General features: G+C 39.9%; 1 protein-coding gene across 1 annotated transcript in view; it reads left to right on the forward strand.

The window, feature by feature from the left end:
- Positions 1-20,050, forward strand: part of ACVR1B (activin A receptor type 1B) — a 47,923-nt gene that overhangs the window by 19,362 nt on the left and 8,511 nt on the right. The window contains exons 2-6 of the mRNA XM_043966256.1: positions 3,235-3,474; positions 4,423-4,665; positions 6,753-6,983; positions 18,562-18,729; positions 19,589-19,745. Coding sequence (XP_043822191.1) covers positions 3,235-3,474; positions 4,423-4,665; positions 6,753-6,983; positions 18,562-18,729; positions 19,589-19,745 — 1,039 coding nt within the window. The remainder of the gene's footprint in view (positions 1-3,234; positions 3,475-4,422; positions 4,666-6,752; positions 6,984-18,561; positions 18,730-19,588; positions 19,746-20,050) is intronic.

Here is a 20,050-nt window from a genome sequence, read left to right on the forward strand (position 1 = left end):
CAACTCTTTTAGTTTCCTGGAGAATCATAACATCTAGGTCCAGATTAGTGAGAATAATGAATCCCAGTGAACTGGTGCCATTATTCTAATTTGCAGTGCATATTTTCATTGGGCTGGAACCAGTTATCATATTTTACATAAACATGACTTTGAATAGTACAATTTGCAACCAGCTTAGTGGTGCAGTGATAGATAGAGTGCTGGGACTGGAGTTAGGAAGACTGAATTCAAATGTGGCCTTGGACAGTTACTAGCTATGTGACCCTCTATAAGTCACTTAACCTCTCAGTGTCTCAATTTTCTAATTGGTAAAATGAGGATAATACCTTGCAGGGTTATTGTGAGGATCAAATGAGATCATATTTGTAAAGCATTTAGCACAGTGCCTACCACATAGTAGGCACTTAATTCATGCTTGTTCCTTGCTTCTTCTCCTCTGCTTTCAGGGGATTTTGAACCAGTTAGGACTTAATTGATTTCGAATTGAAACTTAGTTTACCAGATACATAGTAAACTTAATTTTTAAAATAATTTTTATTATCTTTCATTATATTTATCAGTGAGCATAGCCAAGTTGCTCGACTGAAATTCAAGAAAATATTGGTAAACTTAAAGCACTATTTTCTAGTGTAGTATCAGTGACCTAAGTTGCATAAATTCTTTTTGTGGTTGTTTAAGGCTGAGAGAGTGCTTTGGAATTTTAAACAGTGATGCTTCCTTTTTTTTGGCATTCAGTTTCCCTATCTTGTCCAGATTGAAAGTGCAACAGACTAGCCCCTCTCCTTAGCAGCCTGGTGGCACCCATCTCTAAGGTTCTCACCAACTTTGGTGCCAGACTTAGTGTGGCCATCCAATTGACTTAGCCCACTGTAGCTCAGAATTCCTAAGTTTAAGTAGTCTACCAGCTTCTGCCTCCCCATTGGTGGGGATTTTAGGCTGTTGCCCTGTGTAAGGAAGCTTGATTTTTTTTTTTTTCTGTTTTTCTCAATTTGTATGCAAATGTTTTTGTAAAGAAAACTTTGTCTGAGTTACTCAAAGCACTCCTTAGCACTGAGGCTTTGTTATTCCAATTAAAGTAAATATTTATAGGCAAACTGAGGCCCTTCATGTCTATAGGTACTTACTCAAAGCATTAGGTAGCAAACTCATCAGGGGAAGAAGAATTAAAACTCAGACTTCCTAATTTGCTGTCCAATGTTTTGTCCAATCTGGAATACATTTCACCACTTTTGTTCTTTCCTGCCTTGTGCCAGGATTGTTTTAGGAACTTCCCAGAAATAACAAGCTAAATGTGGGTGTTTTATCTCCATAATGATTCACCAGAAAGAGGCCATGCACTTAACCAAAGGAGAGTAAGAATGAGAATGGCTCTTGTCTGGCTAACTCCAATAAATGATGGACAGTAGAGTGCGTCCTTTTAAAAGGCCACTTTGTTTTTGGTCTTATGTATCTCTCTGTGCTCGGAATAGTTGCATCTTAAAGTTGTTGGTTTTCCCTTTCTCATTCCCCAAAATAGAACAAATGTTGTGACCTATGCTAGGCCCCAAGTAGCAAGAGGTAGCATTTCCAGTCTGGAAAACATTGTGAGACAAGGTTTTCCATTTGATACCATGAATTAGAAGTCAATATCCATAGTTTTTCAGGAAGGAGTATTTTTTTAAAACTTTCACTTTGGATCTCAGAGTACTTTAAGTAATTGAGAGTGCTAATTCAAAATAGTTGGTACCCTCCTAATTTTTCCCTGCATCCTTCAGTTTCACCCAAAAGGCTTCTTTTCTGGTATGTGGCAGAAATCTCTAAATTTCCATTTATGATAAAATTGGAGTGTATGGAAAAAAAAGAATGGGGTACAGGGAAATTAAGTTAGCAGGAAGGATTCAAAAAGGAATGATTTGGACTAGGAGTTGAAAGTTTGAGGGGAATTGACTTTTAAAACCTGTCCTTTTATTTGGATCCTTTAAAGAGTTACTACCTTGAACTCTCTGCCTCAAACACAGACAGGCTTACAAATCATCCGTACTGCACAGACCTTTTAAGCAGGTAGCTGCATGTTTTAGAATTTCTCCTGGGAAATAGGTATCTGATGAAAGATTGGGAAAAAAACACAGAAAGCTATGAAGTTGGCTATGCTTTTCACCAACCAGTGTAATGAAGCCAAGAGAGGGTTTTAAGATATTGGAAAAGACAAAGATAGATTGTTTGTGTCTGAGCAGGAGCAAGATTGGGAGCGGCAAAGGGTAGGGAAAGGACAGTACCTTATGTATGAGACTAGTTATAGGACTTGGTCTGAATTCAGTCCAAGTTGACAGTGGCTGAATTTTACTTCCACTTTATCGACAATCTATGGCCCATTTCCATATGTTAATGGGTAAGTACCTTAGTCAGCACTAGTAGCCTTAGCCTAAAGACCTGGGTAGCCAAGTCCAGAGTCATCTTTTTGTGTTAAGAAGTCAGGATTAGGATTTAGTGTTCAGGAGACAGTATTGTGGGGAGGTCTGGTTGTTGCTGTCTCTGCTATTTCTGTTGTGTGAATAAAGAAAGGATTTCGGATTCCAGCACTGTTGAACTGACTTTCAGAGGCACCAAATTAATTTATAGTACTTTACTGTCTGTAGAACACACTTCATACTTAATAGATCATTAGTCTCTTAACTACTGCACATTCTTCATTTTAAGCTCTTAAGGTAAGTTTTTCAGTATGAGACAAAATGAGATGGGTCTGGATATATGTATGCACGAGGAAAAGATGATCAAGATTTGGTAAACTCAGTGAACAATTTTTTACATAGCTATTTTGCTTTGGTTATTTTCCTATTTTAGTTCTCCCTTTCATGTAGTACAGAAAGGTAAAATTCCTCTCAATCCAATCCAGAAGCTACAAATAAGCATAAGGAAAAACTCTTTGATGGTGGCACTTAAGTCATACTCAAGTATAAGAGGGGAGGAGGGCTTTGGAATGGGAGTTCCAATATAAAACTTTGATCAGAAGCTAATTGTCTTCCTGTCTCAGACATAAAATATGGTACTTTAAGGAGAACAGTAGGGTATAGAGAACTTTGGTTAGTTATTGAGTAAGTCAAAAAGCTGTCACCAGATGAGGCTTGTACCTTCATGTCCCCACATCTGTTCATAATAGATGTGACTCATCTTTTTGCTCTGTGTCTTGTTATATGACTAGGGACTTTAATAATTCAGGATCCCCTTTACCAACAGCTAGTCCTAATTTCCCAACAGCTCTGATATGCTCATGTACAAACTGCGTGCACACCAACTACACGTGCGAAACGGATGGGGTCTGCATGGTTTCCATTTCCAACATGGATGGTATGGAGCACCATTCTCGAACCTGTATCCCCCAGGCTGAGCTGGTCCCAGTAGGAAAGCCCTTCTACTGCCTCAGCTCAGATCATGTTCGGAACACACACTGCTGCCGCACTGACTTCTGTAACAAGATTGACCTGAGGGTGCCCAGTGGTGAGTGAATATTCTCATAGAACCATGGATTATTATATCTTTGGGAGATGAAGGCGGGTAGATATAGAATTTCATCTATTCCTATCGACTGCAACTCCTTCGGTAGATATGGGGAACCCCATGTCATTTCAGTGTCTCCTAGGAGTATGGGGGAAGGGATCTCACAGGTTGAGGATGAGGGATTCAGTGAGGAGGACACCAAACCTTGTCTCAATGGAAGCAGGGCTCAGAAGGAATGCAGTGGAGCAGTAACAAGGAACCAGTGAAAAGTCAACCCACATCAGTCAGTGATAGGGATGAGAATAGACCTTGAATCTATGAAATGTTGCCATGTTAGAGGCAGCAGAGGTGTTCAGTAATAGGGGTAGTTTGAGAACTAACCATTATTAAGAATAGAAATAAAATGAAGAGAGGTGGAATGGGGGGGCAGCATAAACAGGTGTGAGAAGGTACATTATCAAGGGAGAGGGACAATATCTCCCCATTTCTGGAATTATCAGTTTTTTGGCACAAAGGGCAGACTTCTGGAAGCTCCCTTCATTGGGGGTATACTGGAAGCTCCCTTCATTGGGGGTATAATCAGAAGAAACAACAATAGTTAGGGAGGGAGCAGGAGAAATAGAGACTAGTATGAGAGGAAAACGTTAAAATTTGGAAATTCTTTGGTAAAGAGGCCCAAATGTGAAGATGCAGATTTGCCATGTAGTGGGGCACCCCTAACTTTAGTCAGATTTCAGAAGGAATTATTTTCTGAGAAAGTTTGAGAACCTTTGGTCTCGGGCACAACAATTATTTGTTGAGGAGCTGGCTCAGCAGGGACTGAAAGGAGAAGTTGGAGAAGGTGGCGGCAAGATGGGAAGGAGGGTGTGCGTTGTATGGAAACCCTGTCTCCCTACTTTCCTTTATTTCACTTTTGGTTTTGTCTATTCCACCTCTTAAATTTCTCAGGTCATCTGAAGGACACCCCCTCCATGTGGGGTCCTGTGGAGCTGGTAGCCGTCATTGCGGGCCCAGTGTTCCTTCTGTTTCTCATCATCATTGTCGTCGTCTTTGTTATTCACCACCATCAACGGGTTTATCACAACCGCCAGCGGCTGGACATGGAAGATCCCTCGTGTGAGATGTGTCTGTCCAAAGACAAGACTCTTCAGGATCTCGTCTACGATCTGTCTACTTCAGGGTCTGGCTCAGGTACAGTTCTCCAGGGCATTGTGTCTGTGGTTAGCCTGCATTGTTGTCTCCAATCAGGGCAATGTGTAGATGGGGGAGGCTGATCCTCCTGTGTTTGCTTCTACCAGTATGGTGAGTCACTTGATATTTAATAATTCCCTTTCCTCTGGCGCCCCATGTTTAATAAGGTAGTGGGGGGGGGTCACATAATTTTTTTAATTCCCTAAGATCCCCAAATTAAATATAAACAACTCTTCAACCTGAAAATGCGACACTTCTAGAATTTAGCATTTGCGTAGCTATTAATATTCTGCTGGTTCCACCTGAGTGATTATTGCAAAAAGTTAGTGGGTAGAACACTATTCAGCAGACACTTGGAGCATGTGCACAATTCTCATAATAACTAGCTAATCATTGATCTTGCAGTATCTACAAGGTGAATTTAAGGACACTGAGTGTTGAAGCTTTGGTGAATTATTTACTTGTACCAGTTGCCCTAGGATTTTGTGACAGAGGCTTGAAACAAGCAGCCTGGGTTCCTGCTTAAGCACTAGCTCCATATCCTGAGGGCCTTGCTGCTTACCTGACTGAGGCTCGCTTCATCAAAGGAATCAAACAGGAATTTGGACCACAGTATTAAAGTCTTAGGATGAAGTTATTGAAAAAAACTCTTCAGACCTTAGGAGGATCTACACGAGTGATATGATGAGCTGAACTGTTGGGCCTAGACAGAACTACATGGCGCCTAAGAACCTTGGTGATAGTGTAATCTTCCATTGTTGGAAAAAAAATGTCCCTAAAAAGCATTGCTGTCACCTCATTGGATATTCAGTGTTAGAGCTAGAGTAGATCTTAGAGATCACCTAGCCAGACCATCTCATTTCATAGGTAAGAAAGCTGAAGGAGGACTTGTCCAAGATCACTGGGATTTGAGCTTAATTCTTCTAACGCCAAGTCCAACTTTGTGACAAGTTGTTTTTCTCCTTTCAAGGTAAATTTTAACGTCTTATCCCATTGGCAGGGAAGTTGGCATTGACAGGGAAAATGAAACTCAGGCAGTACAAAACTTTTTCCCCAAAAATGGGAGATATTTTTAGCTATCACAGAGCACTCTAAAGTGTCTCACCTTTATATTTTTAGAAAGTGAGAGAAAAGATAGGGCTTGTTCTTTGGAGAAGGGTCCTCTGTTCCACTTTTATGTGCCCCACACCACTGCCCTCTAGTGGAAGAGGAAAGCTACCAGTGGATGGTTGAATGTTTATCCTCCAAGCTACTTAGCTCTCTGCACCCCTTTTTAGAGACCTGATCATCTCATGCTCTAATTCTTCCATCCAAAAGCATGGAGCAGAGGTGAGTGGGTGGACTGGCAGATAACTGGTTGCATCAGCTGATAAATGTGCGTTGTTAAATGCAAATCCTTTGACTCATATACTAGATTAGTTACATTCAACTCTCACTTTTCCTAGGAACAGAAAGAGAAGAAGCATGGAGAGTACAAAACGATGGATGTGTACATTCTTTTTCCACTCTTTTCTTCAGCACCAGTCTCCTCAGCTCAAGCCTACAGTAGTTAGCTTGGAATCTAGCTGGAAATTTGGGGTTTTCCCCATTATTTAGTACTTTTTTTTTCTCAATTACATGTAAAACAAATTTTAACATCCATTTTTAAAACTTTGAGTTTGAAATTCCTTCCCTTCCTCCATCCCTTCTCCCTTTGAGAAAGCAAGCAGTTCAATATAAGTTATACATGTGCAGTCATGCAAAACAGTTCTATATTAGTCATGTTGTGAAAGAAAACAGACACAAAAACCTCAAGAAAAATAAAGAAAGTAAACACTCTGTATTTAAATTCCATCAGTTCTTTCTCTGGGGATGGATAGAATTTTTCATCATAAATCTTTTGGAATTGTTCTAGATCATTGTATTCCTGAGAATATTAGCAGGAAATTTGTGAAGAGATTCTAGATGATTATAAGTGATATTGGAGAACTGAGTGCACTAATGCCTTTCGACATGTGTCACTAAGGTAGACGTTTTATAAAGTGAGATAATGGGCTGGCTTCTGGAAGCTCACAGTTTAGTATCACCTTCTGTTCTTTGCTCCACAGGGTTACCTCTTTTTGTTCAGCGCACAGTGGCTCGTACAATTGTCCTTCAAGAGATCATAGGCAAGGGCCGATTTGGGGAAGTGTGGCGTGGCCGGTGGCGAGGTGGAGATGTGGCTGTGAAAATTTTCTCCTCCCGGGAAGAACGGTCTTGGTTTCGAGAAGCAGAGATATACCAAACGGTCATGTTACGCCATGAAAATATTCTTGGATTTATTGCTGCTGACAACAAAGGTAAAGGACTGGGTTTGGTATAGAGTGGAAGGGGAATGATGCTCCTTTTCTAGCAATGTTGCTAGATGAAAGGGGAACTGAAAAAGATTCATACTTATAGCTTGAGTTTGTTGTTTTTTGCTTTTTTCAGGAAGACAAAGGTCTGAACAAGTAGTTAAGACCTATTAATCCTGGATGGGATAAAATTACCCCAAATGACAATTGAGCATTTGAATGATCTAGAGCAGAGGTGTCAAACATGCCCAACTAGATTAAAACATAATTGGAAAATATTTAACAAAATAAATAAAAATACAATAGAATATAGATAATGTCGATGTGTGGTTTTCTCAGTCAATATTTGGGCCAAAAGGATCCTTAAATGCATCTTACATACAGTAGTCCTGGTTTCTATTTGAGTTTGACATCACCGATCTAGAGTAATTAGCTTGGTGTGGCTAGGTGGCTCAGTGGATATAGCACCAGCCCTGGATTCAGGAGGAGCTGAGTTCAAATCTGACCTCAGATACTTGACACTCACTAGCTGTGTGACCTTGTGCAAGTCACTTAACCCTCATTGCCCCCCACAAAAAAATTTAAAAATTAAAAAAAATTAGATTAATTCACTCTCTATTTTTTTCTAGGGGGGCAGGGAAAGGAGAAAAACAGTCCTGGAAACTCTGCCTAGTTGCCTGTTGGCATAGAAATATGTCCAACCTAAACTGTAGAAGTGATCCATTCATGGCCCTTAGGTATTTCTCAAACACAAGGCAAGTTACTTGGACTTTTTATGCCTCTGTAAAGGCATACCCAAAAGCAAAGGTATACCTTTTTGTAAAGTGGGAACCCTGTTACTATTTTTTCAGCCCTTGAGAACTTCTGAAGTAACTAGGAGTTAGTGTCTGAAAAGGCTTTGGAAAGTGCTAAATATTTCTTGTCTTCGAAAACATTAGCAAGCAGCTATATTCCTTACACTGCTTTGGAAGTTAAATAATATCTTTAGCTACCACAAGGGGGAGGTCTTTAATTCCCAGTCAAGTAAGGAAATGAGAAAGAACTACTTTATTTGAGTATGTGTTCTCTTAAAAAAAATTATCACCAGGGGCAGCTAGGTGGTGCAGTGGATAGAGCACCAGCCCTGGATTCAGAAGGACCTGAGTTCAAATCTGGCCTCAGACACTTAACACTTACTAGCTATGTAACCCTGGGCAAGTCACTTAACCCCAATTGCCTCACCAAAAAAAAAAAAAAAAATTCATCACCACCCATTGTTATGAATTTTAGATCATTAAACAGAAAGGCAGAAGAGTTTTCCTTTGAACTTAATAATAGGATACCCAGACTTTAACTGTGGACAACAGTTATTGGATAAAGAAGTGGGAGCTGGGGGCAGCTAGGTGGCGCAGTGGATAAAGCACTGGCCCTAGATTCAGGAAGGTCTGAGTTCAAATGTGGCCTCAGACACTTGACACTTAACTAGCTGTGTGACCTTGGGCAAGTCACTTAATGCCCATTGCCCCGCAAAAACAAACAAACAAACAAAAAGAAGTGGGAGCTGGTTTTGGGTGGGCCTTCTGTTGGCAATGAGAAGCCAAGAGTTGGGATATTTTGGAAGCCACTCCCTTCATTGAAACTGGTGATTTTGAACAAGGATTTAGCTGTTGAGAGCTTTATTACATCAGAGGAAGAGAAAATCACTTATCTCCTTATTTAGTCTTTATCACTTTCTTGAAAAACCTGGAATTTGGGAGGCCTGGATCTAGTCCACAGCTCTTTCATAGATAGTGGATTATTTATCCTTTGTAGTTGGTTTGCTCTCTCTCGCTCTCTCTCTCTCTCTCTCTCTCTCTCTCTCTCTTTCTCTCGCTCGCTCTCTCTCGCTCTCGCTCTCGCTCTCTCTCGCTCTCTCTCTTTCATGTGTGTGTGTGAACTCAATTCTCAATTTTCCATTTAAATATTATTTATAGTAATCTCAAGTTTCCTCCTCACAAATATTCAGGATTGATTTTCTTGCCTCCCACTAAATTCCACTAAAACAGGCAAACCATTAGTACATGTAAAATGGACTGAAGCCATGAATACTTTTATCATGTGAGGGTACTATATCATTAACAAAATAGGAAATAGATCCTACCAGTTGCAGGCAAGGGCTTCATACTGCTTTTTTGTCAGTGATATCCTTAGCTTCAAGTCACAAAACAACATATTGCCAGAAATTTTAGTGCAGTCATTAAAAAAAAACACACACAACAAAACTTTTAATCCCTAAGTTTATGTTAGATGAAATTGAGGAGCTACTAAAATTTGAAGGGGGAAAAATGAAGATCTTGCCATCATTAAAAATTATCATTTTATGCAAAATCCAGACATTATACCTAACAAGGACAACATGACAACAGCAGCACTGCTCCCTCAAGTAATTTTGAAAAGGGGATGGACATACTTACACAGGAATTCCAAAAAGTTCTTTTTTTAGTTTGACAGCCTGAATACTATTAGCAAACCAATTATACAAAAAAAGAACCCCAGAGTAAATTTTAAAAGCTGGTATCTATGTATAATTATCACAAACAAATTCGTTCTCCATCAGTGTTTGATAGAAAGTATAAAGACATTTCAGGATCTATGCACAGCAGTTGGTGTGACAGTCATCACCACAGTTAAGAACTATAGGGGGCACAGTGGATAGAACACTGGCCCTGAAGTTTGGAGGAACTGAGTTCAATCTCACTTCAGACATTTGCTAGCTGTGTGACTCTGGGCAAGTCACTTAACCTCAAATGCCTTAAAAAAAACCACCCAGGGCCATCTCTAGTTATCCTGATGTATATCTTGCCACTGGACCCAGATGTCCTTGGAAGAGAGAGTGAGGTTGGTGACTTTGTACAGCCCTCCCTTACTTAAATCCAGTCCAGTGCAAGTCATGACCACCCAGTGTCAAGGTCTTCTTCGAGAACGAAGGACAAACAAGAACAACAGGAGGAAACACAGAGATCTGGAGCAGTCCTGATAAGGATAGACATTAGACACCAGTGGCAGAAGTGACTTGAGAGAGCTGTTGAAGAGCCACAGAAAGGCAATGGAAGACCACATTAATACCTGGCACTTAGTAGGAAATTTGAATGCCCTGTTGCCCAATTATAGGCAACAAAAAAGAGATAATAAAAATAGAGAATAAAAAAAGAAATCAGGAAAACAAAAGAAAATAAAAATTCTAGGTTTCTGGAGTCAGCCAGTAAAAGTCCTAAGGATAAGGCAATAAAAGTCAGAATAATGCACAGAACAAGCAAGCAATGTAACAGTAACCAAAAGCACAATTAGAGAAGTTTAAAAAGTAAAGCAATCAGAGTTGAAGCAGTTCCTGAAGAAGAATAACAGGAAAGATGACCCTATTTTCTGCTCATAAGGTCCAACCCAATAAAAACTCAAGTTGGACTAAACAAGGAAAGCTTGTTCACTCTTTTTTTTTTTTTTTTTTGGCCAGGCACTTGGGGTTAAGTGACTTGCCCAGGGTCACACAGCTAGTAAGTGTTAAGTGTCTGAGGCCAGATTTGAACTCAGATCCTCCTGAATCCAGGGCCGTTGCTCTATCCACTGCACCACCTAGCTGCCCCGCTTGTTCACTCTTAATGCAGTGAACACTAGAAGAGTAATTTTTTTAAGCATTTATTTATTTATTTATCTTTTTATTTATTTGTTTGTTTATTTTTGGTGAGGCAACTGGGGTTAAGTGACTTGTCCAGGGTCACACAGCTAGTAAGCGTTAAGTGTCTGAGGTCGGATTTGAACTCAGATCCTCCTGAATCCAGGGCCGTTGCTCTATCTACTGCACCACCTAGCTGCCCCGCTTGTTCACTCTTAATGCAGTGAACACTAGAAGAGTAATTTTTTAAGCATTTTTTTATTTATTTGTTTGTTTATTTTTGGTGAGGCAACTGGGGTTAAGTGACTTGTCCAGGGTCACACAGCTAGTAAGCGTTAAGTGTCTGAGGTCGGATTTGAACTCAGGTACTCCTGAATCCAGGGCCGATGCTTTATCCACTGTGCCATCTAGGTGCCCCTAGAACAGTAATTTTAAGGGAGGTGAATGAAATTCCAGGTTTTCTGCAAAACTGGAAATTGCTGGGGCCAGAGAAGATCCATAATTCTTGGCATAGATGCCTCACATTGGCACATGAATTACTAGCCTAGCATTTTGCCAGCTTACTCTCAGACACAAGTCTGATCCTTGTGCCTGAAACCCTTCTTGGTAGAAGGCATTAACATATACTAAAAGGTGAAAATACCAGTTATCCCTCCAAATATAGGTCATACTCCTATATACAACACCTTTTATCTCATGGAATCTTCAATAATATCAAAATGTCATAACATTTTTAAAGTATGTCAAGAAAAAGACTGAATGCTTTGAGCTTAATCCAAAGGTTGCATTGAACAAGTAGAAATTGATACTTACAAATACTTTGGTCTTCTCTGGGCAAGATACACGAAGTATAAATGTATCAAAGCAAAGGCCATGGCTTTGTATGTTAAGATCCTTACTTGGAAATCTTAGTGGAAGCTAAATGGGAAGAACACGTTTAAAGCAATTAGCATCTGTCTAATACTAGCTTTAGTGTACAGCTTTGGAACACTTGAAAATATCCCTCACCAAAACAAAACCCCTGTATAATATTAACAAAACATGGGATCCATCAGCCTACGGTAAAAGAATATTGTTAGACATGCTTAGAGTACATGATAAACATTTTTGGAACAAGCAAACATTGCTTAATTGAGCAAGCTGATAACAGGTACATGCTACTGGATTTGTTTATTATAACTGAAAGTGGCTTGCCTCTGGATGCAGCCTGTGGAACGGCTAAGATCCAAGAGGGGAATCAGAAAGACTTTCGATGGCCCTTTTATATTAACTCAAGCCAACAGTATGTTAATAAAGAAGCATTGGACAAATCCCTGAGTCATACATATTTGTTTATAGAAATAGCAGGATTTATTATTATAACTCAGGACCAAGTCATTGGCACTAGATATTACAGAAAGATTTTATCCTTAAGGAGCCCAAAGTTTGTGATCAATGTAGATTATTCAAAGAACTGGTAAGAGTTATGCATTACTATACACTATAAAAATCTAGTTCCTAGAAAGATAGAATCTGGTGTCTAGAATTATTCAGCAGAAGCTTGTTGTCTTTAATGGACTGACAAAGGACAAATCCTCATGCTACAAATATATATTAATTAATGAATATTTGTTAAGGAACTATGTGTTATGTGCTGTTCTAGGTACCAGGGGTACATGTACAAAAAATAAAACCATTCCTGCTTGCAACAAACTTACATTCTAATAATGGAAGAGACAGGCACATATAAATATATATATATATATGTATATATATATGTATGTGTATATATATATATGTATGTGTGTATATATCTATATATAGATATAGATATAGATATCAGTCCTGATGGATTCACAGATTTCCATTAATGTAATGGAACCTTACTGTGCTATATAGATGGAGGTGTCAAACATTCGACCTACATCAACACTCCCTGGTGTAGCCCAAACCAGATTAAAATGTAATTGGGAAATATTTAACAAAATAAATACAATAAAAATACAATTATGTACAATTATACCATAAAACCTCTATAGCAAAACATTTTAAAATTAAGCCAATATTTGGCCTGCAGGGATCCTTATTTACCAATTAGTGACCCCCATTTCTATTTGAGTTTAATACCCTTGCTGTAAAAAATGAAAATGTGATGACTGCAGAGAAGCATGGAAAGATCTACATGAACTGATGTACAATGAAGTAAGCAACACTAAATAATATACACAATGACTACTACAATAAAGTGAAAGAAAACAATCCCTTCCCCAAATGAAAAATTAATCTTGCAAAATTATGGCTGAAAAGAACTACCTCCTAAACTATGTTATGTTATGTTGGAAGGATGAGGAAAGATTTCATTCAGAAGATGGTGTGTGAGCTGTGTCTTTGAAGAAGAGAGGAACTGGTTAAAGTGGTGGTAAGGAAAGAGTGTATTTCCAGGGATGGGGGAGTGACCAGTGAGAAGGCACAGGGATGAGAGATGGAGTGTCTTGAGATGAGAACATCGAGAAAACCAGCTTGCCAAGATCAAGGACTGTAGGAGAGGGAATAATGGAAAGCTAATTTGGATCGAGATTGTGTAGGGTTTTCAAAACTAAACAGAATAGTTTATAGTTTAGAGGAGTCATGTGGTCAGTTCTGTACTTAAGAAAAATTTCTTGGCAGCTTTGTGGAGGCTGGACCAGAATGGGGAGAGACTTGAGGCAGGGAGACCAATTAAGAGGCTATTGAAATAACCTAAGTGAGAAGTAATGAGGCATCTTGGAGATAGGGAGAGAGAAGGGGTCAATTGTGAGAAATATTGTGAAGGTAGAAATGCCAAGGTTTTGCAGGTGACCATATATGGGTCGAGGAAGAGTAAGGAATCCAGGATAATGCCAAGGTTATGAATTTGAGACATTATAAAGTTGGTGATGCTTTCAACGAAACACAAAGTTTGTAAAAAGGTAGAATTTTGGAGGGAACATGAGTTCAGTTTTGGACATGTTGAATTAAAGATACCCCTGGGACATCATTGGTAGTTTAGATTTAATATTGGAACAAAATTAGACACTCGTAGGTCATTTAACAGTTAACAGAAAGAGATTTATTTAATCATAGCAGGAGATGGCTATTCAACAGGGATAGATAGGCTTTGATACTTTGACAAAAGTACATTGGATATATGTCTGAGTCTTGCAGATTTGTTTGTGATAGCAATTCAGATCACTTGGTCATTGCCATCAGAAATAATAGAAAAATCTCTCCTTTAGGGAGCCAGGACTTGCTAATGAATACTGATTGTGCCTGGAAGTGGCGGAAACTGCAGGTTGCAGAAATTTAGCATCTACTGTATACCTAGAAAAAAAGTGATCAGGTGCCTAAAATTTGTAGCAAAAGCTCACTCTCCTTTATAAATAAAAAGGATGACAAATCCCCACACTAAAAATACCAGCCCCTCAAATAACATCACAAATTTAGCAAGTAAACTGTATTAGAACCAGAACATCATTCTAGACAGAACTGTTGCCCACAACTATGTGGACATAAAATTAATCTATATAAGTTTAAAAACCAACCAAATAATCATAACTTTCAAACTACATGGGATGAAAAGTGTTTAAAATATAGAGACCAGAATTAAAAAAAAAATCATGTGGGAACAGGTAAGGTAGATGTCACCCCTGTCATCCTGTCACCTACTGGAATTTTTCCAAGGTTACTTTCTACAGAACATGAGCTTCATAATCTTCTTATTTAGTTAGAAAAAGTCATTTTATCTATTTGTGCAGTGGTCCACAATGACTTATCCTTAGTCTGTTTTAGATAACAGTAATGATGTTGAGGATACTAAATTATTCATTTATTTGGTGATTAAAGGTTTACACAGTGTTTCTTTTCACAACAATCCAGTAAACAGATATAGCGTTTTGAGGAAGTTAGCCATGAAAAGTAGGAGTAAAGTCGGAAGGCTTTGTGGCACATGATTTAATAGGTTTCATCAGATTGATACTGTACCATTGATGATCATCTCATCCTTTGAGTTTGTATCTCCAGGTAGTTGTATAATTAGCCAACATTGGTATATGTTGCACAACATATCTTCTTCCTGACTTGCTCATGAAAATTTCATGCAAGAATGAAAGGCAGTTTTGAAGGCTAACTATTTCCTTTTTGGTTTCCTTATGTTTGGTGGCTTCTTGTTTTGAAAATTCATTAATAAAATTAAGGGGCAGCTAGGTGGCACAGTAGCTAGAGCACCGGCCCTGGAGTCAGGAGGACCTGAGTTCAAATCTGGCCTCAGACACTTAACACTTACTAGCTATGTGACCCTAGGCAAGTCACTTAACCCCAATTGCCTCACCAAAAAAATAAAATAAATTAAAAAAAATAAAATTATGTCCTAGTGCACAATCCAAGAACTTAGGTAGTCAGGAGACCTAAAGAATAAGTGAATGAATGAATGAATGAAATATAAAAATATGCTGACTTAATTTCCTTTTCATTGGTTTTTCAGGTAGTCCAATAATTTTCAAATTATCTCTCCTGGATCTATTTTCCAAGTCATCAGTTTTTCCAAGAAGATATTTCACATTTCCCTCTATTTTTTTATTCACTTGGATTTGCTTTATTGTGTCTTGGTTTCTCATAAAGTCACTATTTGTTCAGTCCTAGTTCTTAGTCAGAGAGCTTTTGTATCTCCTTTTCCATTTGACTTTTCAAGATGTTGACTTTTTTCTCATGTCTTTCCTGTATCACCCTCATTCCTCTTTCCACTTTTTCTTCCACCTCTCTAGCTTTATCTTCAAAGTCCTTTTTGAGTGCCTCTATGGCCTGAGACCAATTCATATTTTTCTTGGAAGCTTTAGATATAGGGGCCCTGATGTTGCCAATGTAAGGAACTCATTATGATTTGGGGTTTCTATGAAACCCTGGCACACACCTGTGCTGGGACTTCTAATTTTAGCCAAAGATGGGGTCATAGAAACTCCAAATCTTAATTAATTCCTTACACCATCCTCTTCTGAGGGTGCACCTCGATCCTCCTTGTCACTAAAGAAACTTTATGGTCCTCACCTTTCTCTGTCTGCTCATCTTGCCTTTCTTTTACTTGACTTTAGCTCCTTAAAGTGGGGCACTGTTTCCAGGATGTACTAACCCAAGCTTCAGGGGTCCCAGGTGGTATGATTTAAGGAGGGGCAGGTTATTCATTCTCCTGGCCTGTGCCCTGGTCCATAGATAACTCCACGCCAACTTGTTAATTAATCAGACAGCAAAACTTTATGTGTTGTGGTTGTTAGCTCCGATGAGCCTGCACCCCTCCCCTACCTGGGCCACTGCTACTCAAGCCTACCTCCTGGTTCCCAGCAGGGGTGAAAAACCCAAGTTCTGCCTCAGCACCAGCATAGACCCCTGTAATCTTCCCCCTACCAAGGGCTCAGCCCTCTCACCAGACCATAAGCTTAGTTCCAGACGACACTGGTGCTGCAGCTGATTCAGAGGCTCTGGGGGTCTCCCTCTCTGGTGAGGCCTTCCTGGGACTGGATCTGTGTCAGGGTGACTGTGGGGCTGGGCTCCTGTCTCAGCACAGCCGCTCCCTCCTTCTGACCTCCTAAGCTGTCTTTGGTTGGCAAATGATCTCAGCCCATTCTTCTGTGGGTTTTGCTGCTCCAGGAATTGTCCTGTGACATTATTTGGAGGTTTTTTGGAGTGATCGTGTCATGAGTTGGAGAGCTTGCTGCCTTTCCTCCGCCATCTTTTCTTTGGTTTTTCAATGAAGCTGAATTTGTGAAGTAAATGAATGAATAAGCATTTCTTGAACTTAGTATTATTATTATCTTACTGTGTGCTAAGTGCTGGGGATACAAATACAAAAACCCTTAGGGAGCTTAGACTCTAATGGAAGAAACAACACATGTGGAATGTGGTTTCCAGTGAGTAGCATTTTTGATCTGGAAAGTTACAGAGATGGTGTATAGAGTATTAGAGGAGGAGACTGGCACAGGCACAGCCCTTTCAAGAGAAAAAGCAAGGTTGATTTGATCATAGTTCCAGAACTGGAAAGGGTATGGTGAGGCAAGGCAGCTGGTGAGATGACAACCATGAATTAGTAAGTAAAGTAGAACTGAGATGGGGTTTTCCTGAAACAGCGTTCCAGTTAGGCAATCACCAAGTAGGAAGCAGAGCCCTAGGGTTCTTCCAAGTCCCCTTCTCTGGTAGGAATCAGGGAGTTGAGGAGGCTATAGCTGAGGTGATATGAGTCAGCTTGATTGTGTGGACTGGGTGCACTACAAATGTATATTCTCTGATCTTATCTGGGCCTTCACTGGAGCAAGGCAACCATTCTGTTATTTCCCAATTGCTTGGCTACCCACTCACCAAAGTGACAGTTCCAAACACTCACAACACTGCTTGAGCTTCCCACAGCACCCCCTGCCACCACCACCCTTTTAGCTGAAGACTTTGCTTTATACTTCTAAAAAGTCTAGAGTATTCTTAGAGAGCTCCTTCTCCTCTCCTACTCCTCAACTCACATCCTGTCATTCAGATATCTACCATTTTCTCCTTGTTCACTCCAGTCTTGAGTGAAGAGGTGACCCTTCTCCTTACTAAGACAACCCTTCTGCATGCACCGTTTGATCCTATCCTTGCAGTTGCTCATGCTATAATTCCCACATTCATCTTCAATCTCTCCCTGTCTACTGACTACCTTCAAACATGCCCATGTCTCCAAATCCTTAAAAAAAAAAAACAACCCCACCACAACCCTCATTCTATCTATCATCCCTGTTCCCACTATTTACCATTCTAAAGCTCTCTCCCCCATCTTGGCTAAATTCCTCCAGAAAAGCCATCTATACAGGGTTCCTCCCCTTCCTGTCCTCTTGTTGCCTTCTAACTCATCTGGCCTCCCTCCTCCCTATACAAATCTCCTTGGAAGGCTCTTCAGTGACATCACTTTTACTAATAGTGGGCTCTGTACTGGGCCTACTTCTTTTTTTACTCTGTACCATCTCACTTGGCAATCTTATCAGTTCTCATGGATTTTATCCAATGCCTGGTTTCTGTCCTGAACTGCTGTCACACGTCAGCAGCTACCTCTTAGACATCTCCAACTGGATGACCCGTGAGCAGCTTAAACTCAACATGTCCAAAACAGAACCCACATTCTTTTGCCACAAAATCCTCTTGTCTTCCTAATTTCTCTGTTATTGTTGACCTCTATTGGGGTCACATATGAGCCTCAGAATCAGCTATCAAATATTTCCTTACACAAGCCACCATCTCAATAATAATATTTGCCATTATCTACAATGCCTGAATAACAAACCAATGAGACCTGTTCCAAATTTCTAACCAATGAGCCTCAGTCATTATGACCCTGGTCCTTTTTGGGTGCCTCTATGACCTGAGACCAAGTCTCACAACCTCAGTGTTCTCTACCCCTCTCTCTCCTTTACCCTGCATATCCAGGCCATTGCAAAATCTTGTCCTTTTTTTCTTCCACAACATCCTTCATATACAGTCCCCTTCTCTCCACTCCCACTCCAGGCTATCACCCATACTACTGTGATAACCTAACTCCATAAGTGCCTCCTCTCAGAGATGGCCCTCAGTTTATCCTTTCTAGATCTTGTTTGTACATGGTTGTTTGCATGTTGTCTCCTCCATTAGACAGTGAGATTCATGAGAACAGGGGCTGGTTCTTGCCTTTTTTGTTACCCTAAGAGCATAGCGTAGGTACTTAATAAATGCTTACTTGATTGACCAACTGGCTTGCCACTTCATCTTTTCTTCACTTCAATTTATCCTCCACTCAACTGGCAAAGTGATTTTTATAAAGTGTAGGTAACTGTAAAACATGGAAGGAATCAGTGTAAATTTTGCAAGCTAATACAGTTTTCCTCTCCCTCCCATTCCTCATATATTTCCTTTTCTGTTCCCTCTGTCAGTAGCTGTGCCTTTCTAAAAATCCTTCCTTGCTTCTACCTGCAGATAATGGTACTTGGACTCAACTGTGGCTTGTTTCTGATTATCATGAACATGGTTCCTTGTTTGATTACCTTAACCGGTATACAGTGACTATCGAAGGGATGATTAAGCTGGCCTTGTCTGCTGCTAGCGGGTTGGCACACCTGCACATGGAGATTGTAGGCACTCAGGGTAAGTGGCCACAACCAAGGAGGAAAGAAGTTAGGTAGTTCTGGAAAGGACTGTATCTTCCTGATTTTTATCCCCAGCGTAAAGGTGTATACTGCTGAGTAAGCAGCAGTTACCAAAAGAACTAATTTTGCCTCTCACTCAACTGGACTGTATGAACCTTATGCCTGGTATGAAGTAGGCTAAGGGTTGATCTTCCTATTACTTCTACTTAGACTTGCCCTCAGATAATTACATAGCTTAGCTATTTAGCTACCCATCATTTTGTAGTAAGATTTTAGGATCTGTCAGCAAATATTTATTGAATGGTCTCATGTATAATTCTCTAGGAAGCCTATTAAAGGGTAGAAACTTATAATCTAATACTGTAGGTGAGACTGATGAAGATGCAGTCAGCAGAGATATTCATGAAGCAATTATTTAAATGTGTCAAGAGGCAAAGCTAGGTCAGGAATATATTGGTAGCTTGGATACTGCTAATCAAAGAATACTTGCTAGAAAAGATAAACACAAACCTCGAGCTATCCTGCTCAGTGATGGGCCTTTTACTGTAAACTTGTCAGAAAGCCCTAGTCTTTTGCAAACTGATGGGTGTCTTCTCTTGTGGTTCAGTTGATAATCAGGGAGACAGCCACTGCCAGCCTTGATAATGGACACATTTATAGAATTTAAGATTTGGAAGGGAACTCAAAGGGTCGTGTAGTCCAACCCTTATTAGAAGGAAGCATGAGTCATCTGTTAGGTCTTGGTTCCATTCTTGGCTTAAACATGCCAGAGAACTCCCTCTTGGCCCAATCAGGTAGGAGAACTTAACCAACAGTGTTGGCATTGTCCTGTTAAGAGATCCTGTTTTCATTGCCAGGGAAGCCTGGAATTGCACATAGAGACTTGAAATCAAAGAACATCTTGGTGAAGAAAAATGGAATGTGTGCAATCGCAGACCTGGGTCTTGCTGTCCGTCATGATTCGAGCACTGATACTATTGACATCGCCCCAAATCAAAGGGTGGGGACCAAGAGGTATGGAGAAAAGCATGGTTTTAGACTTAATAAATAGAATTTATTAACTGGTCCCCTCTGTGAAGAGCTTCATCAAAGGGAGAGAAATTAAATATAGAGAAAGATGTGGGTCCTGCTCATAGAGAACCTAAAATCTAGTCATGGAGACAGGATACACATGCAGTGGGGGTAAAGGCATGCTATATTCAAGAAAAATATGGGTAAATTCAGTCAATTCAACATAAATAACATTTAGGAGCTAAAAAACTCTAGTCAGTAGTACCATGTTATCCAAGTCATAGCTGCTCTTTATATCTCTTTCCTGT

This window comes from Dromiciops gliroides, chromosome 5, assembly GCF_019393635.1.
Source record: "Dromiciops gliroides isolate mDroGli1 chromosome 5, mDroGli1.pri, whole genome shotgun sequence".
NCBI classification, from domain to species: domain Eukaryota; kingdom Metazoa; phylum Chordata; class Mammalia; order Microbiotheria; family Microbiotheriidae; genus Dromiciops; species Dromiciops gliroides.